The following is a 26,687-nucleotide window of genomic DNA, read 5'->3' on the forward strand; positions in this document are numbered from 1 at the left end:
GGGACCTGATCACTTGAGGGCAGTTGGAGGAGTGGAAGGACATGGTCTCAAAGACTTAATTAAAAGCTATGAAAGGGAATGACACATGGAAAGAGTCTGCTGAAAGGATGGAAAGGGGCCTGGCTTTTCCTTTTAAAACTATGTCAACTAGGTGCCTGAAGCCAAAACTTTAGAGTCAAAATGGGAAATGGATGATAGCTTTAAAGGGCAAAATGGGGATATTTGAGCATCAGATCAAGTTCAGCGATCTAGCCTACGCCACACTTAATTTTCAAGGTATGAACCTTCAAAATGATATCTTAATGAGGCTCCATCCCCAAGGCTATTAAAGCAGATATTAGTAGTGAGGAAGGTATCCTACCTTGTGCTTACTATGCCCAAGGGACTAAAGTGTGCATGCGGCTGCCACCTGAGGTTCTAGGTTCAGTGAACCACTACTCTAAGGGAAGCATGAGTCTGCAGGCATTTTCATGATAGCTAATGTCTATTGAGGGCTTGCCACAGGACAAGAGCTGTGCTCTAAAGTTTCCATATATTATCTCACTCATCCTCACCATGACTCTGGGGGTGTTTCTGTCCCTATTGTATAGCTGGGGAAACTAAGGCAAGGCTTATTACTTTCAGAGCCACAGCTGGAAGCGACTCTTGCCTCCACAGCCTGTACCTTTAACCGCTATGCTAGACCACCTGTGAAAGCATTCACAGAACAACTACCATATATCACACTTTTCTAACTCTAAGTGGGAATCCATTTTCCACTTATTTTTATGTATGAGGATGCACAGAGGCAGTGTTAGGCTGTAGGAAGATTACCACCTCTGACTTTATTCATTAAATTGTTCAACCAACTATTTGTCCATCCAATCAATCAACCAGAAACCAGTCAGTCAACCAACCAGCTATCCAGAACACCATCAATCCCACCAACCATCCATTCAGTCACCCAACTAACCAACCAACTGTCCTCCGTTCTTTTAACACAAAGTGGAGTTAGTAGCTTAACACAGGGCCTCGTGACACTGATTAATCATTGCTACTGTTGAGCTGTGTTGTCTTGAACTGAGCATTACAATAAGACAAGTAATGCCTCAAAAACAGAGGAGAGGTTTGAAGCCATTTGACTAGCCTATGAATGGCATTCCCAAACTTAATGAAAGGGTACTGGTCATAAAACATCACAGGGTACTCTTTCCTTTGGGAAAATTGTTTTTGATCTAATGGTCAGGAAAAGTTGGGCTTTTGCTTTTACTCTTTGAATAGTAGTAACTCATACAGCTATTACGATTTTTTTTAACTGCCCGATATTTAAGGACTGAGTGTTTTGTACTTTACCTTCACCCTATACTCCCTCTTTTATATTTCTTTACTTGCCTTTTTGTTTGCCTATTTTTTGAAATATACTTCTAATCCATATTTTCTGTGTTGGAATTATGTTTGGTTAGGATTTATTTAATCCCTGTGGTAACGAGAAGGAATGAAAATGAGTGATCATTTATAAGCTCCACTTTATGTATTGACTAATGGTTTGGCTGACTCAGAGAGAGAAGGCTGCCTGAGCCAAGGTGAAACGCTGCTTCACATGTGGTTGATCTAAGATGTGGGGCAGAAGGTACATGGGACTGGATGCTATAAAAACTTAAATCTGATGGTCAAACTTGGGACAGTGGTATATCTTTTTTATTCTACTGCTCATGTGTGGAATTCAAATTTGTCCTCCCAAGACTGAGGGAGCGAGATAAGGAAAAAGAAAGAAGGGAGGGAAAGGGAGCTGCAGAAGGGAGGCAGTAGGCTAGAAGGCAGCATGCTGAGTTTTCAACGCTTGGATTTTTAAGCTTCTTTATTACATGAAATTAAGCAAGACATTTAATTTACCTGATGCTCAGTTTCCCCCTTTGCAAAGTGGGACATATATTCCAATCCATTTCACTAGGTGGTTAAGAAGATGAAAAGAGGTACCACATTGGTAGAAAACTCTGAGAATTGTAGTGAGAGTTTCAAATGTCAGTAATTTGTATTGTGTTCTATAAAATGCCAAAATCCCAACCATGCTGTTTATGGGACATTTAAATCATACTTCCCCAGCTCTCCAACACTATCTGATTGGGAGAAGAAAGAGAAAGAAACAAAGCAAATGTCCTTGGGTTTTTGGAGACTGGTTCACACGCAATCTCTTAGAACTGGCTCTGTGAGACATTCTCCCTGTGAGAAAGCACCCTCGGTCATTCAGCCACCGCCCCCGACCAGCCCCAACTTGATCAGAGCCGACACAGGCCCAGGAGACCATCATACCTCATCGTCACAGCTGATAGAGCATTTACCATCCAGAGAGGCGCACTGTGAGGTGAGGCGGAAACAAAAGGAAACATGTCATTTGGACACACCAGCATCTGCTAAGGCTGCCACCTGGTTACTGAAGGACAGTCCATCAAAGTCCTAGCCTGTTTCATCCAAAGGGAATGCTCCAGGATGAATCTGCCCATCCTCTCTAGGATGAGTACCAGCCCCAGACACTAATATAAAAGCTAATTTGGGGGACTTCCTTGGCAGTCCAGTGGTTAAGACTTCGCCTTCCAATGCAGGGATTGTGAGTTCGATCGCTGGGTGGGGAGCTAAAACCTCACATGCCTTGCAGCCAAAACACCAAAACATAAAGCAGAGAAATACTGTAACAAATTCAATAAAGAATTTTAAAAAAAGACAACTTAGGAGTAACCTGGTTCTTTTTCATTTTAATTTATGTTGTCCATGTTAATTTATGCTTTATTCAATAGTGATACCTTTTTAAGATCTCAAATCTTTCAGTAACAAGAAATATAATTATTTCATTTTAAATTATTTCCCACTGACTTTTTAAAAACTTCTGTGTTCTTGATGCATAAATTCCTAAAGTATTTTCATTTGAGAAACTATATACCATCTCAACATATAGACTTGGACAGATGGAAACATCTTATGCGTTGCCATTCCTGCTGCGTTACTGAACAAACACCACTGATATTACTTAGTATAGAATACACAGTGCAAGTAAAGAATGTTCCCAGATTATCCAAGGCAGAGAAGCCCTCGCCAAAGAAAGCAGATGCATGCTTAGTATAACCCAGCTATGCAGAATCCTTCAAAAATGAAATAAAGAGATTCACAAATAATTGGGCATCATAAGATTTTTTAAAAGTCACTATGCAAATTCACAAAAGTCCTTGATATTTAGAAGAAAAGTTTCTCTTTAAGGCAGTCACTATTTTGATCTCACAATTACAGCTGTTTTCAGGAGCAAATTCTCTGCTTTCTCAGCATGTGGTGTCTAACATGCTGTCAGTCCTTTATTTTGCACTGAAATGAAAGGTAACCTGAGCAGCCCAGCAGTTCATTTTACAAACATTCATCGGAAATCTGGCACTTTTAGTCTCTGGGTACTCAAATGTGAACACCTGTATAATAACAGTGTTGCTAATGCTTCAACATGCTGATTATAACTTACCTGTCTGCTGGCAGTCCAGAACTTCCTTTGGAAAAATTCAAGTTTCATCTGAATGCCTACAGCTGGGACAAATTATAAATAAAACAAGGCATTAGAGATCTCTTTACACAATTATTTAAGAGTATCATAGAAAATTATCTGTCAAGGCAAGATGCTGATGTAAGCATATCAGATAAGAACACTTAAAAACTAAATTTACAGTGAAGCATACAACTAAGACATTTTATTGCTCAGGTAAGGAATTCTCAAGGTTACCTACACTCATATAACTTTTGACAGGACAAACTGAGCACAGTGCATGTGGCTCTTTGGAGAGATGTTACTTGAGTGTTTCTAAAATTCATACACTTGTGGTCAACACTCTCCCCAGCACAGCTGAAAATAGGAATAGAAATAAAAAGGATATTCAGAAGATCATGGTGTTTTCAGAGTTTCTGTTTCTGTCATTAATGCATAAACTTGTGTACCTAAATGTATATTCTGCAAGTGTTTTGAGATATGAAATTTGAGAAGTTACTTGTCATGGGTTGATGTTTGGAAGTGAGTCACTTGGTCATGATGTGACTTAGTTTAACTGGCCCCCAGTATCCACGTCTCAATGATCTTCTCTCCCCAGGAACTCTGTGGAATTATATAGTTCTTTGCTTGTCTGTGAAAAGTTCCCTAAAGCAAGAGTGAAAGCTACTTCCAGTGAGAGAAAGGTACAGAAATGGAAGAGGTTAAGAAAATGCTTTGAAATTTTGGGAAGGAGAATTCGAGGGAACCTCAGAACTATGCCATGAACAAGCTCACAGTATTTCTCGCTATGAAGTCAAGGCAAAGGAACTCTTAAAACCATTAGAAAAAGTATTCAAGTCAGGGAAAAAAGCTCATCAGATGGTGAAAAAACTTTAGAGGAGATGGCAAGAAAAAATGAGATTGTGCTAGAAACACTATACTCCCCACAAGGGGCACTATTTAGCCCGGGGCAGTTATGCAAACTTCAATCCCTGCCCATAATCTTCCCAATTTTTGCCATATCTGCATACCACCATGGCTTCCCTGGAGGTTCAGTCAGTAAAGAATCTGCTTGCAACACAGACACCTGGGTTTGATTCCTGGGTCAGGAAAAACCCCTGGAGAAGGAAATGGCAACCCACTCCAGTACTCTTGCCTGAAAAATCCCCTGGACAGAAAAGCCCGAAGGGTTACAGTCCATGGGGTCTCAAGAGTTGTACATGACTTAGCCACTAAATCATCACCATCATAGCATTGTTATTTACCTTTCCACACTGTTTTCTTTTGCTGACACACCTACAGTAACTTCAATCCACATAATGACATCTAGTAAAAGAAATACATGATTACCAAACCCCCTCCCCCGCCCCGCCAAAGTTCACTCATATACTTTTATCTTGCCACCATGTTAGATGCCCCCTAACACCTCCCACCTTTGGAAAACATGGCTGCGCTGGCTTCAGGAACTTGAAGATTCATGAAGACCTTGGGTTGTTACCCTTATTACTACCAAGTGCATTTCTACTTCCTAAACAAATCGTTGAAGCAAGACCTGAGAGTCATAGTTAACTATGATAGGTACACTTAGAGAGACTCATCTATCTTTGCACTTAGAATTTCAAGTTAAGCATAGCTGCAACACACAGAATGGAATTCTCTGAAAGGTACCATGGCAGTACTCTGGGTTCATCCTGCTTTGCCTTAAGTGACCACCATCTTCTGGACCATAAGCTCTCCAGGGACAGGGACACGTTCTTGTTCCCCACTGGATCCCTGCCTCCAGCAAGGGGCCAAGCACATAGCCCATTCGTAAATGCTTGCTTTTTTAGAAAAACCATTCAGGTGATAGCATAGTCAGTACCTAGCTAGCTAGATAGATAGAAGAGTAACATCAGTGTAAATTATAATCACACGCAAATAAAGGTGTTTCCGTGGAAGTTCTCAACACAGTAGAACCATATGGGGAACTTAAATGCTCTGATGCCTGGTGCCCTCCCCCTCCACAGTGAAAAAAAAAAAGTGACAGTGTTAGTCACTCAGTCATGTCTGACTCTTTGCAATGCTATGGACTGTAGCCCACTAGACTCCTCTGTCCATGGAATCCTCCAGGCAAGAATACAGGAGTGGGTTGCCATTCTCTCTTCAGGAGGTCGCCCCGACCCAGGAATCAAACTCGGTTCTCTTGCATTGCAGGTGGATTCTCTAACATCTGAGCCACCAGGGAAGCAACCCCGCACCACCCACAGTAAAACCATTTAAATCAGAATTTCTGGGAGTGGAGTCTAGGCACAGCTATTTTTAAAAAGCACCCCAAGTGATTTGAATGTGCAGTCAAATTAAGCATGGCTACTCTACGGGTCTTGCTAAAGGGAGTAAGTTGTCCATGGAGGAACTACCACAATATGGGCCATTTGGTCAGACTACAGCAGAAGCTGCTCTTCCTAACTCTGGAGAAAATCTCAGAGAATACCTGTAGGAAGCTGATATTGAAGCCTGAAGATAGTCACTGCAGTTTCAAATGAATCTTGTCTTCCAAAATGCCTGACAAGCCATATCCCTATTGGAGACAAGCCAACTGAGGAAGCTGTAAATCAAGGTGCTGGCTGGGTTTCTGGTCAGATCCACCAGCAGGCAGGGGTGAGAGTGTGCCCTGGATTTAAGAAGGGGCTTGGACCAAGTATCTCTGTTTCTACTAAAGATAGGGAGGGATGGCAGAAGGCTGACTTCCATGCAGAAGGCCTCAGGACTGTTGAAACATTCAATGACTGGTACTTAATATTTTCGCAGGCCCAGGTCAGCAGTCACAGCAGGCTTCGAGACTCCACAGGATAAAAGCAGAGGCTTCCCTGAAAGAGTCACCGCATGGTGACCTTTCCATGATGTTTCTAGTCCGAGCAACCCAGAGCTGCCCCTAGCCCACCCATCGTCTACTGAGTTCCCCTGTCAGTCACCCGTGCCCTTTCTGAGCACCCTTCCCATTCTCTGAGGGAGGCCCCATTTTCACCTCTCTAATGAAGCGAGCTGCTCCCTCCTGGGTGTTTATCCATCTCACATACTTGCAGCCTGCTATCATCTGCCCCTTTCGGTCTGCACCCCAGCTCCTCAGAGTGCTTTAATCTTGCCTCATGAGTCAGTCCCTCCATCCCATTAATCATGCGTGCTGCTTCTCTCTGATCTCCCTCCAGCAGGCTGCATCCTCTCCCTGGTCCTGATGCCCTACACTAGACACTGCTTCCCTCACTCCTCATTCACTCCCTGTCTGGGCCATGAGGTCGATGCCAAAGGACTTCCAGGCAGTCCTGACTACAATGCATCTGCACTGTTTTGCCCTGGCTGTGTTTTTGTTGCCCCCTCCAGCAACTCTGGCCCACGGTTTCCCACTTCTTAGTGTGTAGTTTGTTCACCTACAAGTTAATATATGTCTCTTGGATTAAGAGATGCACAAGCCCATGGGTGGGCCAACTTCATGACCATTTGTTCAGTGGCTTTTACACCAAGATCTAAGCTGAGTAATAAGGGGAATGAGACCACATACTCCCTCAGAGTCTACCTGGGGAGTAGTCACGTGGTAAAAGCAACATCAGAGGCTTACACAGAGAACTGTGGAGCATAGAGAATGGGGCAGACTTGGCCTGGAGGAGATGACAAGAACTTTGTATCAGATAAGGCATGGAAATCTGACTCATAGGAAAAAAATAGAGGAAAGATGAGACTCAAGTGCAGAAACAGCACAGGCAAAGGGTGGAGCCTTTTAAAAGACCATACTGTCTTCTGAGGCTTCGAAGAATGGGAGTGGGGAACTTGGTTATGCAGGCTGAGGTCAAATGGAAAATGTCCTTGAATGTCAGGCCAACAAACCTGAAGAGTACCCTGTAGGTCAGGAGTTGGCCCAAGGGCCAAAGTCACCTCTTTTTGTCAATAAAGCTTTATTGGAACACAGACAGCCTTATTTGTTTATATACTGTCTAGTACAATGGCAGCATTGAGTGGTTGCAACAGGGGCTGAATAGCCAACATAGCCTAAAATGCTTACTATTTGGTCATTTACAGAAAAAGTTTGCTGGCACCTGCTTTAGGGCCTGAAGAGCCATTAAAGATATTTCAGTAGATAAGTGAAAGGACCTCAGATCCATATTTTAGAAAGTCCACAATGAAAGCCTTGAACAAGAAGTCCTAGGGAAATGACCCGGACAGTGGGAGATGGGAGTGAGATAAACTGAGTTACGCAGCCACAGCCGCTGGGTGCATCTGGCTAGTTATTTAAGTACAAACTGATTTAAAGCAAAAAATGACAAGCAAACAAACACCAAAACACCCTTTAAAAACCAGAATAAAAATTCCCCATCACAAACAGAAATGCTTAAGGGCATCCCATGCCAATTTTATTCAGAAAAACAAATACAAGCTTTCACAAACATAAATTTAGATTCTTCTATTTTCATTTTTTTGTTCTTTTTTTCCCTTTTTTCAACTTTTAACAGAAAAAAAAGAATCATCATTATTTTAGCAAGTCCCCTCCCTCTTCCTCCACCCCCACACATCCTAAATGGAACCTGAGATATTTTTCACGCCCATCTATCCTGTTCTTTCAACATTTCAAGCCATAATGGTATATTCTGATTCAAGTCAATCTTGCTAATTTAACAAGAAAAACAAGGACTGAAACGATTTTAGCGAAACCCAAGTTCCAAAGAGAATACAGAAAATTAAAACACCATTCCTGGAGTTTGAAATTTTTTAGACAGTCCAAAAAATCATCAACATATTTTTCCTAGAATTCATGGTGCTCCTAACTTCCATCTGATTGCAAAGGCTCCATGGTTCCCTATCAGAAACTTTCAACACAAGGATAGAGACAGAGTTCCCTTTCCATAACAGCATCTGGTGGTTCCTTATTCACCTCGCAGGGCAAAACAGACCTAGAAAAAAAGTGTTCCTTAAGATCCTTCCCAGCACCCTAATATTGTGTAAGTTTCCTAGGACAATGACCCTAAGATACTGGGATGGTCTTTGGAAATCAACAAAATAGCAAAGTCATTTTTACGAGAAATGCCACCCCAAAGAGCCTCAGAATCTTTCACGTGAAATATTCATGCATTGAGAGCACTGACGTTTCATATTTGGCTTCAATTAGTCAGTTACTATTCCTTAACACACCTCAATACTCTAAAGAACACCTGAGTACTCATTTTCAGCTTAGCAATACAGACTACAGAGCTTCTGTGTAACCTTTCCATTGTCTTCTTTTTTCCTCAACTTTCTAACATCCTTTCTAGTCTTCCCCTCCCTCTCTTCCTCCCATGTTTTTCAGAAATCAGGTACGAGCTAGGTGGTCAATGGATTGCAATGAAGACATGAGAGATGCATCAGCCAGGGATGGAGGCCTGGGGAGGGCAGTCAAATCACTGAAGAAAGGTTCACACTTCAGAATGTTCAGAGCTGACAGACAAGAGCACAGAGCATCATTCAAATACCCAAACATACAGGCCCTTCATTTGCAGAATGTCAGTGATTGTTGTTCAATCACTAAGTCGTGTCTGGCTCTTTGCGACGCCATGGACTGCAGCATGCCAGGCTTCCCTATCCTTCATGGTCTCTCGAAGTTTGATTAAGTTCATGTCCACTGAGTCAGTGAAGCCATCCAACCATCTCATCCTCTGTTGCCTCCTTCTCCTCATGCCTTCTGTTTCCAAGCATCAGAGTCTTTTCCAATGAGTTGGCTCTTCACATCAGGTGGCCAAGTACTGGAGTTTCAGCTTCAGCATCAGTCCTTCCAATACATATCCAGGGTTGATTTCCTTTAGGACTGACTGGTTTGATCTCCTTGCAGTCACAGGGGCTCTCAAGAGTCTCTCGCCAACATCACAGTTCAAAAGCATCAATTCTTCAATGCTCAGCTTTCTTTATGGTCCAACTCTCACATCTGTACATGACTACTGGAAAACTACAGCTTTGAATATACGGACCTTTGTCGGCAAAATGATGTCTCTGCTTTTTAATATACTGTTTAGGTTTGTCATAGCTTTCTTTCCAAGGAAAAAGTGTCGTTTAACTTCATGGTTGTGGTCACCATCCAGTGATTTTGGAGCCCAAGAAAATAAAAACTGTTAATGTTTCCACTTATTCCCCATCTATTTGCCATGAAGTGATGGGACTGGATGCCATGATCTTCATTTTTGGAATATAGAGTTTGAAGCCAGCTTTATCACTCTCCTCTTTTACTCTAATCAAGAGGCTTTTTAGTCAGTGGTTAGTACACTGGAATTGGGACCAAGAGCTGACCTCAAATGCTATAGTCCTACATTGTCCAAATTGGTGGCCACCAGCTACATGTAGCTATTTAAATAAAAATTAAATAAAATTAATAATTTAGTTCCTAAGGTGCATTAGTCACATTTTAAGTGCTAAATAGCCACAGGAGGCTAGTGGCTACTATACTGGCCCCCACAGACCCAGAACATATTCATCACCTCAGAGAGTTTAACTGGACAGTCAGGAACACAGTAGAGAAACTGAAGACTGGTGTCCCTTGAGAATTAAACATAACATTCCCCACAGATCTGTCCAAGCTATCCACTCCCTGGAGGTGGAAGAAAAGAGGATGACTTATGTATGAAGGCTCTAGAGCATATAGACCTGCCCATGCGAAAAGACCTGGATTTGCAAGGGGAAGCTGGTAATTAGTTTGAGAGAAGCCCAAAGAAATCAATGCAATACGCTCACTGTGGCTACCACCCCCAAGATTTATTTATTTTGCTTTATAAAATTTGAGAATACAAATTACATTTCCAGTGCTATTATATTCAAATGCATTCAAGATGAAATCATGCATGCATCTCATATCAGGTTAACAGACATGCATTCAAGTGTAATCCGAGATCCACCAAAGAACAATGTTACATGTAAAATTAGAAATAAAATAACTTTTTCATATTGTATTCATTTAGAAATAATTTTCTGTGGGCTTGGCCTCAACTTGCAACATACTCCTAAGAGCACAAATCCGGTTTGTAAAACAGTGCTCACCATGCCTGGCATGCAAGCTCACATAAACACCCCTACCTCCATTTGCCCAGTTCCCCAGCCATGTGATATATTCACATACAAATCCAGGAGACAGAAAAATAATCCTACTGCCATCAACAAATTATAACCAGGAAAATATCTACCAAGAGCTCTGGTTGTAAACCCTACTTCTAAGACAGCTAAGTACCCTCGGGTACATCACTTCACTTCTCTGTCTCTACAAAGAAAGTCACATGAACCAGACTTTTGTGGGATGGGGATAAATAATACAAAATAAAATTACATGTATCAAAACTCTAAAGGTTTGACAGTGTTGTCAACATTCATATGATGATTGAGTCCTAGTTTTAATCCTTTATGTGTGTATTTCATCATCAAGTACACTTTTCACCCCAATATATTGATACTCAATAGAAAATTCAACCACAATAAATGCAGATTGTCCACGACTACCAAGGTCCCTGAAGATGTAATGTTAGGGGGTAAACAGTCTACAAAATTATAATACATTTGTGGAGGGTGAAGGGGAAGACCATGTGAGCACTAGCAAAAAGAAGCAAAAAACAAAAGCCAAGGATTCTTTTTCAGCTGAGCAAGCCTGAAATGGATTTTTTCCCTTCAGGATTAATGAAAGATATACTCCACTCTTCAAATCTTGTCACTCTCCCTTTTTAGAGTTGCGATTACTTGTGCATTCGCAGGACAAGGTTAGCTAGATCAGCATACAGAATCCAAAAGAGTGACTGTCCCCGACACTGTCACTGCCCGCTCCATTTGCTCTTCAGCCAGGTTACCTGGCCACAACGTTTCCCAAGTGAATTGCTGCTGCTGGCAGCATGGGGCCAGTCATTTCATCCCGGTGCTCAGGCAGAACATCAGGTTCCAGAGCTTTCCTGGGCTGGCTTGGCCCACACACAGAAGTGTTTTCTCCTAACCGATTCCAATCCATGGGTAGAGATATGGTAAAAAAACTGTATTCTTATTAGGGAAAATAAAACTTGAATAAGTTAATAAATATGTGCTAAGGATTTCCTCTGTATTTCATCACTTGGGAGTGAAACAAGTTTTCTTAAAACCCAAATTCTACAAGTAAAGACTGGCCATACATTCTCTCAACCAGAAAAAGAGCTCCTTACTGGTCGTATTCCTCAAGCAGGGCAGTGGCTCTTCTTACACTTTGTCCTCAGCCCCCCTCTGACCGAGTCCCTGATTTCTCCTTCCTTTGTGCCCCACAGCAATGATTGCTAGCAGCAACAGTAACAAGGCATGGCACATTTGGATTAAAACTTGCCTCAATTAACGGTCAACTGTCATAGATGTTAGCCAAGCCACATTTGTTTAAATGTTTTCTTCTGTTTGTTTTCAAAATAGTTAATTGCAAGTAGAACTAACAATGAATCTGAATGTCATTTTTTTGGAATATTTCATGATTAAGTGGGGGTTTGGAAAAAGGCCACTGTCCTGCAATGTTGAGGAAAAGGACCCTAACCTTGCTTACATCAAACACAAGCCCATTCCAGGGGTCTGCTAATATCCAGGATAAATGACTTACCACATGAATAACCATTTAAAACTGTAATGTGAATTATGACATAACTCATCTGTTAAATATTTCATGTGAAGATTTTAATGAATTGCATGATGGAATGTTGGACAAAAAAGACAACTGAAATCCTGGGACTAATTTGGGCGAAACTGAGAACAGAGTATTCTCGTGGAAATGAGGGGGAAGAAAAGGCAGCTGCATTTATGTCCCCCTGGGTGTCAGACTGGCAAGCCTAAAGGCTTTCTTATAAGATTATAGGGAACCAAGAACGATCAGCAAAAATCTTTTGAAAAATATTTAGATCAAAGCCATATTTGTTTATTATAATCTTGATAAAGCCCAAACATTAATCTCCAAGGTATGGTATTATTTCAGAAATTAGGGGGGGAAAAACATTCTCACAGCAGCAGACACACCTCACATTTTAGTCTATGCCAAGTGAAGAAACACAATGATAAAAGGGGAGGAGGTATTTTAAATATAACCCCTAACCGATTGCATATTTCACTTCTGAAGTACACGCTGTGGTGCTGGGGTGGAGGGGGGTAATCTTTCTTATACATGCTTTTAAGTAACAAAGAGCTACATGATGTATGTCTGTGGTGAGAGAGAGGGAGGGGAAACAGGACTCATTATCACTCGATTGACAACGCGATAGCAAAAGACTGTCTTTGAAGACTCATAGCTGCAGAGGCCTATTTTCATCTGGAACCGTCCCCACCCACTGTCCGTGACTGACTTCTGGGAATGTGTGTAGGAAGGCCTGATCCTTTCGCCTACACATTTCTTTCGTAATCACTTTGTTTTTGTCCTGTCAGAGCTTCTTGGGAGCAGTCACCTTCAGTAAAGTATAATAAATGACAATTATGAATGTTTCCTCCATTTAGATTCTAATTACTTGACAGAATCAATGTTGAAAAGAATTAGCAGGGCCGTGGAATGGAATAATAATTTTCTTTTCACCCCTGAGGTAATCTGGAAGCATTTTTCCAGACCTCATCTAAAGAAACCTATATTCCCTTAGCTTTCTAAGGCCACTGGAGCTGGCATCAAATAGTTTTTGTCAGATCATTTTATGCTCACAAAACTCTTTGAATAATATTATTTCAATAAGGTTTTCAAGCCAATACATTTTTAAAGTCAATTCCCATCCTTTCGAACTTTCAGAATAAAACATTTAAGCCTCAGGCTTCATTGTATTTTAATCAGGGTTACACAAATCAATGTCCATTAAGAAAATTATAAGTTTCCAAATTATAGCTCCCTAGTTAATAATTTCTTATTAGGTCACCACCTAATAACAGTTACCAAAGAGATTATAACAAAATCAGGGGTCAGATTTCCAAACATTTCAAAACCCATAATAGAATGGTCACAGATATTTGCCAAACACCTCTGACCTGGATGTTGATGACTGTATTTAATGCAAAGCAGCACTAAAACAGCCATATGGGAATGTAAATTGGTGCAGCCACCATGGAGGCGCCTTAGAAAGCTAAAAATAGAGCTACCATATAATCCAGAAATTCTACTCCTGGGTATACATATGGACAAAAAAGAAAACATTAATTTGAAAAGATACATGCATGCCAATGTTCATAACAGCACTATTTACAATAGTTAAGATATAGAAACAATTCAGTCCCCTCAACAGAGGATTGGTTTAAGACGATGTGGTGTCTGTGTATACATACACATACACACACACATACATATGTGCAATGGACTACTAGTCACAAAAAGAACAAAACATTACCATTTGCAGCAACATGGATGGACCAAGAGAATATCATACTGACTGAAGTCAGTCAAACAGCAAAAGACAAACATTATATGATATCACTAATACTAGTTTTCTAGTAGAATCTAAAAAGTAATACAAATCTATAGACAAAACAGAAACAGACTCACAGATACAGGAAATAAACTTATGATTACCAAAAAGGAAAGGGGAGACAGGGAGGGATAAAATAGGAGCATGGGATTAACAGATACAAACTACTAAATATAGATTAAATAAGCAACAAGGATTTACTGTATAGCACAGGAATTACGTTCAATATCTTGTAGTAAACTACAACGGAAAATAATCTGAAAAGAAATATATATAACTGAATCACTTTGCTATTCACCTGAAATTAACACAATATTATAAATTAGTTAGATGGCAATAAAAAAAATCCACATGGATGGTTCATGGAGCTGGGGGGGGGAAGTGTCCAATTACTCAGATTCTCCAGCTCATGTTTTAGGGCACAGAGAAGGAAAGAGACACGTCCCAGCCCACCAAGCTCATCTTAGGAAGCTCAAGTCCATTCCAGACCCCCTAAAACTCAGATCCCTTCAGGATTGGGTGGGAACTGTGGTGAATGAGAGCCCACCCTGTGCTGGTGTCAAGGGAGCAGCTCAACTCAGTTCAGCTGATGCCCTGTGGGAGTATCTTCTGGATACTGCTAGTTATTCTAATGCTGCATGAGAAGCTGAGAATCTAAATATAATACATAGACAATTCACTGAAAAATTCACAGCACTCTGATAGGGTTACCAGATAAAATATTTCTGATTTGCTAAATCTGGCAACCCTACACTGAGGGTCACACGGCACATCCCAGGCAATGACCTGGGGTGGCCTCTGTTGCAAGTTTAGACCTGAGAACGCTGAGATAACTTGCATTCTGCAGAGAAATATCAGGACCGGAAACCAAGGTCGCCTCCATCAATGAGACTTTCATGATTTTACTATTTACTTCAGAAAATTCTTGACCAGAAAGAAAAGGCTATAAACCAGTAAATCTACTTCATGATTTACTTGAGAACTTCCCCTAAATCAGCTCATCTCAACAACAGACTGATTAAGAACAAGAGAGGGCTCAACTAGGGAAACTGCTCACTTATCAAACAACTTTTTTGATTATCAAGACTTGAGAGGTACACCATTCTTAAATTAACCCAGTCCCAATCAGATCCCCACACTGAGAGACCCACCCAGACTCCAGAACCCTATCACCTGCCCAACTTCCCTTTCTGGGATACCAGTAAGACCCTGTTAGAAAGGTGATCTTCCTGAAATAGGGAATAAGGCTGATGTAGCTTGGTCCATGGACTCTTCTGATGGTCTTCCTGTCAACAGTCAAACTGACTTCATTTTGGCCAAAGCATTAATGTATATTTGGCATTAAATTATATTATGTATTATTTATTGTGTTTTATTTCTAACTGGCTAGTGTTAAGCTCCTGGAGGGTAGAGATTGTTTGTTTACATCTTTATTCTTTGTATCTAGAGAAGTACCCAGCCCAGGTAGGTACTTATGATACAAGTCAAAAGCATGAACAAGCAATTGGGTTGATGCTGTGCTGACGGTGACATCAACTATTTTCAGACACTTTTCTCTCCTAGGAGACCTACCTCTGCCATCCAGCTATGTTTGGCTCTGTTCTGAGGGAAATGAAGACCCATGAATAGCTTCTCATAAAAGGATGGGCATGAGATGTGAACAGATCTGTGCTTAGGACATATCTGCAGGTGAGGGAGGTGGGCTCTATGGTTTGTGTAAGGGACTGGTTAGGAGTTGGTAGCATTCATCCAACCAGGTGAGAGATGGGGGACTTCCACCGAGAAAGCAGCACCTGGGATCAGATGGTGAGGTGTACTCTTATTTCTAATCTCTCCTGACTGAGTGAAGCCTGGAACCTTGAGTTTTTGCACTGTCACGTAAACTTCATCTGTGTCTTGCCAGATACCATCCACCTTTTCAATCTCAAGGGTCCATCATTTCAGCTTGGTAAATTTCAGCATGTTTTGATTTTGCTTGTAAATGAATTATGTCATGAAACACATTTCTCTGCTCACTAGGCATGTCTTGGAATCACAGAAGACAGTATTAGGGAAGTATTCAATTAAGAGGGAGAACCTATAGGGTGAAAATCGAGTGACCTGGTGAGGGTGGGGAAAGCATTTTAGGCCACATGCAAAGTTCCAAGCTGAGAATAAGCTTGAAGTGTCTGAGATCTGCATTTCCAGTGCAAGTGAAAACAGCACATTTCCTCTATCTTTATCAGGTAACAACCAGGACCAAACAAGGAGGGTCAAACAAAATCTGGTGGTCATTCTGGGGACAACTCCTCAGAAGCAGAATTGCCCTCTTGATGGTGGGTGGGTCAATAAGACCATTATCCCAATCACTGTCCAGTGGCTCCATTTACTTTGACATGGAAAAGACAGCATCAGAAACGGTCAAGGGAAAGACCATGTGCTTATGAGTGTGCTCATGCAGGAAGGCAGCCTGGAAAGGCAAGACCAGCACGCCCCTGGGCAGGGTTCCCTCTCTCCATCCAGACACCCATTCCAAAGTCAAATATGTGGATGGCGCTGTGCTCAGCCATGGCCGACCTGGACAAGGTCCTCCCACAATAGCTGCACACAAGGTGACTATGAGCAGGGAGGGAGAAGGGAATGGGAAGTATTAATGAGCGGGTTGGACAGCATTTTGGAGTAATTAAGCCTTTTCTCCCTGCTCCAACCTCTTGGAATCTCAAGAGCTTGGAATATTTGGGAATTAGACATGGGGTTAAGGATACCAGTTTTGTCCCATAATTTAATCAGGCAGATGTTGAGGATGGAAAAACCATCTTCTGTCATTAAATGATTGCTCTCAAACACATACTTGGCAATACTCGAGGCTCTTCTTTGGGTTCCTGAACTGGCTTTTCAGAACAGACTGCACTGGTCACGTTGTGGTGCGGGGGCAGGGTGGACCATGAGGCAGGGCGGGTGCTTCCTTCTCTGACTTGGCAGGAAGTTCAAATCTGTCTCAGCAGGGTAGATACCACGGCAGACAGAGGTCTTAAGGGTGAGCCAAGCTGCCTGACCTCAATGCCCCTCTGCTCTATTTATCCCTTCTCCAAAGGTTCCTTGGCACCCAGTAGCTCTCAGTAAAGGCTGACTGACTGAGGAATGACTGGACAAGCGAATGCACTGTATTCCAGGCACTAGGCAGTTAATTGGTTGCCTCTCGTGCTTTCTTTGAGGGATAACACTTTGAAACACAGTTGTTACCAACATTCCTCCCAGAGTTTCCTGGCACCCCCTGGCTCTTCTCCATTCCCTCAGCTAAAGCATTCCATGCTGAGGGCCTCGGGGAAGGGAGGTACAGAGGAACTCAGAGAACAAAGGAGTCAGTTCTGGATTTTTGAGTCCCCAAAGCTGAGGCCTAGAGGAATCTCAGAATTGAAAGGACAATATGGCAACTGCCTGGGCCAGTTCCTTCTCACCACCTGCCTCCAGCCCCTAAACTGACTGCATGGGAAAGATGGTCTGACTGGAAAGTGAAGAGACTCCAAGGGAAGCCAGAGTGCTGGGGACCCAGGGGAAAGACCTGTGCGGGGATGTCCTCACAGGGGTCAGCCTTTCCCACTAGTACCCCGGGACACTGGAACTCAGTCACCGCCACCCCTGCTACTGCCACCAGAGGCCACAGACAGAAAGCCCAGCCCAAGGCTCCCTGATGGCTTGTCAGTAAGGCCCAGGGCACCGCAGACTGACTCCAGGTCCACCCCGGGTGGCCATGAGAGGGCCATGCAGGGCACTGACCTACAGCTGGATCTCCAAGACTGATCCATTGCGTACCCCTCACCAATCTGTCTGCTAAGGAGCTGCCACCCCCCTATCAGAGGCCCCAGATTAATTCCATTTCCTGGTCTGGACTCCTAATAGAATCCAAGTTATCTGCAAGGACCCTGGACCTCAAACCACTATAGAATGTTTCATCCTTTTTGATAATAGTTAAAGAAGTTGGACCTGATGTAATCTTAACTACCCAGAACACTCACAACTCCACTGAGAGTTTGTAAAATATGAGGATTTGATAAAATCTATCACTATCACCTCTGTTTTAATTCTGAGGACATGAAGATTTCTGAGTTGTTAACCTAGAGGACATGAAAAAAAAAATTCTGATTTAGAAGATGGGAGGGACCCTAGGGGAATAAGATCTGAACCCAGATCTTCATGACTTCGGAGAAGTTAAAAGAAAACAACCTAAAACAAATGACTAAAGGGAACTCCAAAAATCACTCAAAAAGAGTATGTATTTAATGAGTCTACATGTATGCTAAGTCACTTCAGTCATGCCAGACTCTATGACCCCGTGGACTGTAGCCTACCAGGCTCCTCTGTCCATGGGATTCTCCAGTCAAGAATACTGGAATGGGTTGCCATGCCCTCCTCTAGGGGATCTTCCCAACCCAGGGATCGAACCCATATCTCTTGTCTCCTGCACTGGCAGGTCAGTTCTTTACCACTAGCGCCACCTGGGAAGCCCTTAATGAGTCTATCCCTGTAGAAAAGATTAACACCTGCTTAATATGAGGTTGGTAAAACTACATATTTCTCATACATTTTACTCTATGTTTTGATTTTTCTTTCTATTTCCTGTGAACTGATAAGTTTCCTGCAGGACCAGGAAAGAGTTTCTCAGGTGCTCCTGGCAACTGTCAACACCTCCAGGTCTTTGTGCTTGCTGCCTCCTGAAGAAAGAAGACCGCAGAGGTGGCTCCTTGACAACAACGCAGCGGCCAAAGGAAACCTGTACCCACCGCAGCATGGAGACCACAGCCTTGTCTCTTAGGAGGCCAATGACAGGAGAAATGTCCCAGGACATGCAGGGCTGCAGGAGCTGGTCCCAGTAACAGAGGACACACACTATGAGCCAGGCACCCGACAGACATTATCCCACTTAACTTTTCAGCAATCTCAAGGAGAAGATTTTTTTTTTCCATTTCAAAGACAGGCTGCAGGTGGTGCAGTGACTTAACTAGGGCCACACAACTTCTCGGACTTGATGGAACTGGGATTTGAGCCCCCAAGTCTGACTCAGGAGCCTGCTGCCTGGTCTCCTCCGTGGTTCTCCACAGGACTACATCACCCCCTAGGGGACTGGTTTGGAAGTTTGCAGTTTGACTGTCACAATAACTGGAAGACCTGCAATTCTGGAGACAGCCCCCAACAAAAAAGGGTTTCAAGCCCCTCAGACTCCAAGTGCTCTGCCTGATAAGGATGTGCTTGGAAAGCACGATCTGCAGCTGTGCCTTGAACTGACTTCTGTTCCACATCTAAACACAAAGTATGCCTTGCACATGAAAATTTTTACAAATGCAACCTCAGTCCTGCAAAAGAGGACTTGCCTGAAACTTGACTATTTCAGAGAATCCCATCACCAAGGAGGGACAGTTTGTAGTTAAGAGGGCCATAGAGCAGCCACTGCATTCACAGAGATTCCATGAAAGCGTCCAGCCTCTTCCTGCCATCTCTTCTTATAGTTCTGCCCAAATATTAACACACCAAAATGTATCTTATCCTCTTAGGGACTACTTTTATTTCTTGATATTATAGTGGGAACATTATATAGATTATTTATTTGGTGGGCAGCATGTAGGAAAACAGGTTATATTTTCTATGTATCTCATTTGGAGACAGTAAAGGGAATATTCCAAACTATGATAAAGAGGAATCCTTGGGTGAGATAGAACTGATACTGTCCTGGCTTCAGTTTCTCCTCTGCTACTGAGTCTGGTGATTATTTCTCCTTTTCTCTGCATATCTCCCCCACTCCCAACCAGCCACACAAACTCTTTGCTTTTGTCTGTGGCTCCCCTCTCTTGTCTTGCCTTGAAAGCATAGATTTGGCTAGGCCAAACCTCACATATCACCATGGCTTCCTCTGTGCTTCCCTTTCCGTTTATTTTGGCCTCGATCAAGGTGCAAGATATTGGTATCTGAGGCTCAGCTCAATGGATGGATTTCCCATCTTGGAGGTGGGCAGTAAAGGAACAGTTCCTTCTGTGGGTGAGAGAATCGAGGTCCTAGATAAGGAACTGCTTCTCTTGGGGTTGCTCTGCTTGAGCCTGGAGCTGGGTGAGTGGGCTCTGTTGCTGGTAGGTTTTCTTTTATCAAGCAGAACTGTCTCTGAATTCCAGGCAGGCTGTGCAAGGGAATGAAGCCATGCAAACTGCTCTTTCTTGCACAAAGCATCTTAATTATAATTATTGTCAGCACTTATGCCATTGCCTTGGGAGATGAAGAGGGAAGGAGGGAACACACTGCAATTTCACAGCATACACCAGTTTTCCCTAGAATGAGGAGGAGGGTTTCAGAGAGTAAAAGAGCAAGGCACAGAGTTCCCAGTAGATTAAAAGAGGCCTTTGTAGTGGCTGCATCTGTACATTAAAATAAATCTCTCCTAGCACTAAAATAACATCTACATTCATTTGGGCCAGTGCCATGTTCAGCATTGAAGAAATTTGACAAAACGCTGCTTGAGCATGTTAAAGTTTGCCAGCTCACAACAACACAAGAAAGCTTCCTCAGCCGCATGGAAATACTTCTCTCGGTTCCCTACTTTCACTTATGACTCCCATTTTCCGGCTGCACTTAAAAGAGAAAGACTGCCCTTTTTTCAGGTGCCAACCACTTAACATGGCCCTGAAATGGGCAGCAAATTGCCACTGGAGGTGGTAAACTTCAAGAGGAATCTTTTTCTTTTACCCTAAAGGAAAATACTAGAGAGGCTTCATGCGTGATAAAGCCTTTAATAGCTAGAGAAACATTATTTGGGGTGGCCCTCAGGTAGATGAGACATGAATAAAGCCTCGTAAAAACAATTACTTCTACCCAGAGTACAGCACAACGGATGAGCTAGGCGGGGGCCCTGTTTCCAAGAGAAGTGCAGGCAAAAGAAATCGTCTATCTACGATCCATCCAACAGGATGGATTGTCTGGGGCAGACACCACGGCTGCTTCTGTGGAGGGTGTCCCTTCAAAATCCATTCTGAATTTCTTTGAGACCCCAAACAAAACCACTGGGCCATTTTTTTCAGACTGCTTTTTGATGCTTTACAGCACACGGAGGCCTAAGACACGGGGCCCATCCATTTGTTGAGAATGTTGCTAATAGATCCTGATCCCAGTGCAGTGTCACAGATGGGAAGATTTGCACAAATTTATAGCTGGAATGGTGGAGTGGACCATTGAACCCAATCTACTTATTACCCAAATGAGTAACTGTAAGTCCAAAGAAGCTAGCAACTTGACTGAGATGATTCAGAGATGGCCCACACTGATTCTAACTCCAGCTGGGCTGGAATAACATAAAGCTGCTGCTTTTGCCAGCTGGAGATGTGTGTCCCTTTGGGGGTGAGGGGTTGCAGAGCCCCACTCCACTTACACACACCCACTCCTCTTTCCTTCAGGGACATGTCTTGCCTCCAATTTCAGTCCATATGGTTTACATAGGGATTTCCCCCCACCCTACAGACACAGGAATGCATCCTCCCCCCGACCCCTGCCACAGTGAATAGCATCCACCCAAGCTTTTCCAGTGAGAGCTAGCCCCAAGACTTTAGACTAAAACTTTCAGGAAAGAGGGGCTTTTCTCCACTGAGTTTCCCAAACTGATCAGATGTGTGCTGGAAGCACAACACGAGGAGGGCCTGCTTGAGAACAATACTGACACAGGACAAGTGAAACAAGAGACTAAGCACCCTGGTGACTCCATCTGAGCCCTGGATCCTCGATTTCCCAGACAAGAATGCTGGAGTGGGTTGCCACTGCCTTTTCCAGGGGATGCAGCCAGATACAGCTTTCAGTTTTCAGTTAAAAAAACAATGAGTTTCCACCCATCCCAACCAATCAAATAATCAACTTCTTTTAATTTACTAACTTTGCTTAATGTGATGCTGAGTTTGATTTTTGCTGCTTGCAACGGATGGCAGTCTGACAAATACACCTATAGTCTAGGTTGGTGTGTCCTTCTGATGGGAGATGGGCAACTTATCTTCATGTACAGAGATCCAGCACATAAGCTCCTCCATGTAGACAGATAAATACAATCACCAACATAGAGGGCAAATCTGTGACACCTGTGCTGCCATTCCTGACTTCATCTCAAGAATAACTAATGAATCCTGGTACTCCTTCCTATGGAACCTCACCATGCACCCAGTGAAGCTCCCCAGGCAACCATGCCACCATGTCAGTGGTGCCAGGTCAGCATGACCATGCTGAGGCTCGTAGCAGAACCCTTACAGGAAAGCATGGTCCCTTTTCACAGACCAGTTAAACAGTCAAAGTCCTTTAACTGCTCTCAGTAACCACACTGGATAATGAAGAAGGCAAAAGCATGCATGCCCACTAAAGGCCTGGTTGCAAACCTTTCAGGAGTATCCTTTCTTCTCATGGACAATTATCAGTCAGACCTTGCACACTGCTAGGTCTCCACCACCTCTACACCATGAGCAGGGTCCTTCCCCAGGGCACCAGACCATTTGGGGGGATACTGAGCACTCAGGATGCTAGGATCCATGCTGCTATCCCACAGACCCAATATTCCTCTGCATATCTTTGGCAAAAATGTCCCAGTCCTACCCTGCATAGGTAGGAAAGTCCTACACTGCATGGGCAGCCCAGGCTAACTTTGCAACTCCTTTCCTTTATCTCCATCCAGCAAGTCTCAGCTACAGCCTTTGGGGCTCCTTGTCTTCTATCTCTTAGGTTTGTGTTAGCACTACTTGGAAGATTAGTCAACCCCTTTCCTGTTCCTTCAGTCTACTGAAAAAATCAAGAGGCAATACAGAATAATGGTGGACTCAGGGTTAGAATGGAGAAGGCAATGGCAGCCTGCTCCAGTACTCTTGCCTGGAAAATCCCATGGGTGGAGGAGCCTTGTAGGCTGCAGTCCATGGGGTCGCTAAGAGTCTGACACGACTGAGCGACTGCACTTTCACTTTTCACTTGCATGGATTGGAGAAGGAAATAGCAACCCACTCCGGTGTTCTTCCTGGAGAATCCCAGGGACGGGGGAGCCTGGTGGGCTGCCGTCTATGGGGTCGCACAGAGTCGGACACAACTGAAGCAACTTAGCAGCAGGGTTAGAATTCAGTGTTTAACCTCCCTTGGCTTCATTGCAGAAGCTGGGATGATAAAGTTGGATCAAGCACAGCGTCTGGTGCATAGTGAGAACTCAAGACTCGTTAGCTTTGCTGTGATAATAACCCCTAGAATGGAAGATCACTCTCCTTATGGAGCTCCAAAAAGGATTAACGGTGACCTATTTGCCAACCTTTTACTGTCCCCTCCCCAGCAACAGGTTCTCATATCCACAAAGTCTCCTTTGAACTCTCTCTCTGCATCCCTCCCTCTCCCCCTCACTCTCACAGACTGATCCTATAACAAAACACTGAAATCCTGCTTGAACTGTCACTGCTTAGCGCAGGCAACAGCAAAGAGCTGCCTATTCCCTGCCTAAGGCTCTCCAGGTAACTCTAATCATCTTAAATGCTCTCCGGTCACAGGCAGATTAATTTTTCACAATGCTTAACTATTTTTATCCATAGAGTATTACAATTACAGCTGAAGATCATTCACCCTAGAGCTCTGTTCCTTAAGAATAATCTCAGCTGGGGACTAAACAGTCCCAGGGAATTTTTTATAAACCGCATCTACTTCCAAAGCTGCATTTCTTACCTTTTATCTGTTCCTTTGTTTCAAGTATTTAAGAAAGGATTGGATTCTGTTCATTCATCCGAGAGGAGAGCAAAGCAAAGTGTTTTTTCAATGTTGGGGAGAACTCTCGAAGGGAGGCAGTTCCTTTGCAGTCACATAGTCATTGCCATCATTATTACTATTATTATTACTTTTTTGGTATTCTGGAGCAAGGTATCACTGAACGTGAACATGCTTTTCTTCTCTGCTAAATTACAGGTTTAATTTTTCTTATCCACTGTAAGAGTTACGTTCATCTTCTTTCCTGCTGCTAATGGATCCTCACATTGCTTCTATCCCTTACACTGTCTCTACTTTCTTCTCTTCTGTACCCCTCTTCATTTACTGGTGAGCCTTAGAGTTATTAGAATATTCCCATTTCCCAAGTTGGCTGGGTTCCCATGGATTCACCCAACAGTAAAGTCCATGGGTGGGGAAATTCTCAATCCTCATTTTAGTGCCTCACTGCTAAATGAGAACGAAGGCCACACATAATTGTGGGGAGTCTTTAACATGAAAAAAGAAAGACAAAAATTAACAGGAAAAAAATGAGTTTGAGTTAATAGCACAAATAGCAGGAAGAAACAACTTTAGACAATATACTCCAAAAGATCAAAGAAGGCACTGTGTCCTTGGGCCAACAAAAAAGGCTGCTGTAAAAAATAACTCTTAGAAGTTCAGAAGTGTCAAACATTTAAGAACAGGAAATAAAAATATGGAAAAAGAAAAATATCTCAGAAAAATAAAGGAAACAAACAGACTTGGAAAAATAATATAAGAAGATTTCCTAGAACTGAAGAACATTAATTTCTAAATCAAAAGAGCTTACAAAATGCCCAGCACAATGAATGTGGAGGACCCACAGCATTAAGGTATTTCAGGATACTATAGACCCAGAGGACACTCTGAAAGTTTCTAGGATGAAGGCCGGGCAAACCTGGTCATATTAAAGGAATCAGAAAGGCATCAGGCTTTTTAATGATAACAATGGAAATCAAAAGAAAATGAAGCAATGCCTTCACAATTCTGAAGGAAAATCATCTCCAGTGCAGAATTTTATACCCAGCCACATGATAATTAGGGCTTTCCAGGTGGCTCAGTGGTAAAGAATCTGCCTGCCAACACAGGAGATGAAGGTGCAATTCCAGATGAGGAAGAGCTCCTAGAGTAGGAAATGGCAATCCACTCAGCAGTGGCCACAGGAAAAGGTCAGTTTTCATTCCAATCCCAAAGAAGGGCAATGCCAAAGAATGTTCAAACTACCACACAAATTGCATTCATTTCACATGCTAGCAAAGTAATGCTCAATATTCTCCAAGCAATGCTTCAGCACTATGTGAACTGGGAACTCCTAGATGTCCAAGTTGGATTTAGAAAAGGCAGAGGAACCAGAGATCAAATTGCCAACATTCGTTGGATTATCAGGAAAGCAAGAGAATTCCAGAAAAGCATCTACTTCTTCTTCACTGACTATGATAAAGCCTTTGACTGTGTGGATCAAAACAAACTGTGGAAAATTCTTTAAAAGACAGAAATATCACACCACCTTATCTGTCTCCTGAGAAACCTGTAGGCAGGTCAAGCAGCAACAGTTACAACTGGACATAGAACAATGGACTGGCTCAAAAATGGGAAAGGAGTGTGTCAAAACTGTATACTGTCACCCTGCTTAAGTAACTTCTATTTAGAGTACATCATGAGAAATTCTGAGCTGGATGAAGCTCAAGCTGGAATCGAGATTGCTGGGGGAAATATCAATAATTTCAGATATGCAGATGACACCACCCTTATGGCAGAGAGAGAAGAGGAACTAAAGAGTCTCTTGATGAAAGTGAAGAGGAGAGTGAAAAAGCTGGCTTAAAACTCAACATTCAAAAACTAAAATCATGGCATCCAGTCCCATCACTTCATGGCAAATAGATCAGGAAATAATTAAAACAGTGAAAGCCTTTATATTCTTAGGCTCCAAAATCGTTGCAAATTGTGACTGCAGCCATGAAATTAAAAGACACTTGCTCTTTGGAAGAATAGCTATGACAAACCCAGACAGTGTATTAAAAAGCAGAGATATTACCGACAAAGGTCTGTATATTCAAAGCTATGGTTTTTCCAGTAATTATGTATGGATGTAAGAGTTGGACCATAAAGAAGGCTGAGCACCAAAGAATTGATGCTTTTGAACTGTGGTGTTAGAGAAGACTCTTGAGAGTCCCTTGGACTGCAAGGAGATCAAATCAGTCAATCCTAAAGGAAATCAACCCTGAATATGCACTGAAAGGACTGATGCTGAAGCTGAAGCTCCAATATTTTGGCCACCTGATGCGAAGAGCTGACTCACTGGAAAAACCCTGATGGGAAAGACAGAAGGCAGGAAGAGAAGGGGATGATAGAAGACAAGATGGTTGGATGGCCTCACTGACTCAATGGACATGAGTCTGAGCAAGTTCCAGGAGATGGTGAAAGACAGGGAAGTCTGGCATGCTGCAGTCCATGGGGCTGCAAGTCAGACAGGACTGAGCAGCTCAACAAGTACAACAACCAAGTCATAACAGGCATTTGAGAGATCCGACGAAGCACATGGGGGAGGAAGGAATAGGAATGGGTTGAAGGAAAGCTAAGCAAATAAAAAGGCACAAGGATTTTTCAGTCCAGAGCAAAGTATCACACAGCAAATAAGAAATAGTAAAAAAGAAAATAGTAAAAAAGAAAGCACGCAATAGCCTATGATTTAACCTTGTAAGCAACAAACATAGATGGGCCTAATAATATAATCACTAATTAGTCTGAAACTCTGAGATAGCTTTGCAGTTGTGTTGGTGGAATAGTGAGAAGGCAAGAAGAGCTGGTGTAAGAAATACAAACTACCCAGTATTAAAGGCAGAGAAGGCAATGGCACCCCACTCCAGCACTCTTGCCTGGAAAATCCCACAGACGGAGGAGCCTGGTGGGCCACAGTCCATGGGGTCGCTAAGAGTCGGACACGACTGAGCAACTTCACTTTCACTTTTCACTTTCATGCACTGGAGAAGGAAATGGCAACCTACTCCAGTGTTCTTGCCTGGAGAATCCCAGGGACGGGGGAGCCTGATGGGCTGCTGTCTATG

General features: G+C 42.8%; 1 protein-coding gene across 1 annotated transcript in view; it reads right to left on the reverse strand.

Annotated features, from left to right (window-relative positions):
* CACNA2D3 (calcium voltage-gated channel auxiliary subunit alpha2delta 3) overlaps positions 1-26,687 on the reverse strand; it is an 871,226-nt gene that overhangs the window by 85,574 nt on the left and 758,965 nt on the right. The window contains exons 28-29 of the mRNA XM_069561584.1: positions 3,479-3,540; positions 2,290-2,334 (exon numbers count right to left, since the gene is read on the reverse strand). Of these exons, the coding sequence (XP_069417685.1) occupies positions 2,290-2,334; positions 3,479-3,540 (107 nt within the window). The remainder of the gene's footprint in view (positions 1-2,289; positions 2,335-3,478; positions 3,541-26,687) is intronic.

The sequence above is a fragment of the Ovis canadensis genome, chromosome 19 (genome assembly GCF_042477335.2).
Source record: "Ovis canadensis isolate MfBH-ARS-UI-01 breed Bighorn chromosome 19, ARS-UI_OviCan_v2, whole genome shotgun sequence".
In the NCBI taxonomy this organism is placed as follows: domain Eukaryota; kingdom Metazoa; phylum Chordata; class Mammalia; order Artiodactyla; family Bovidae; genus Ovis; species Ovis canadensis.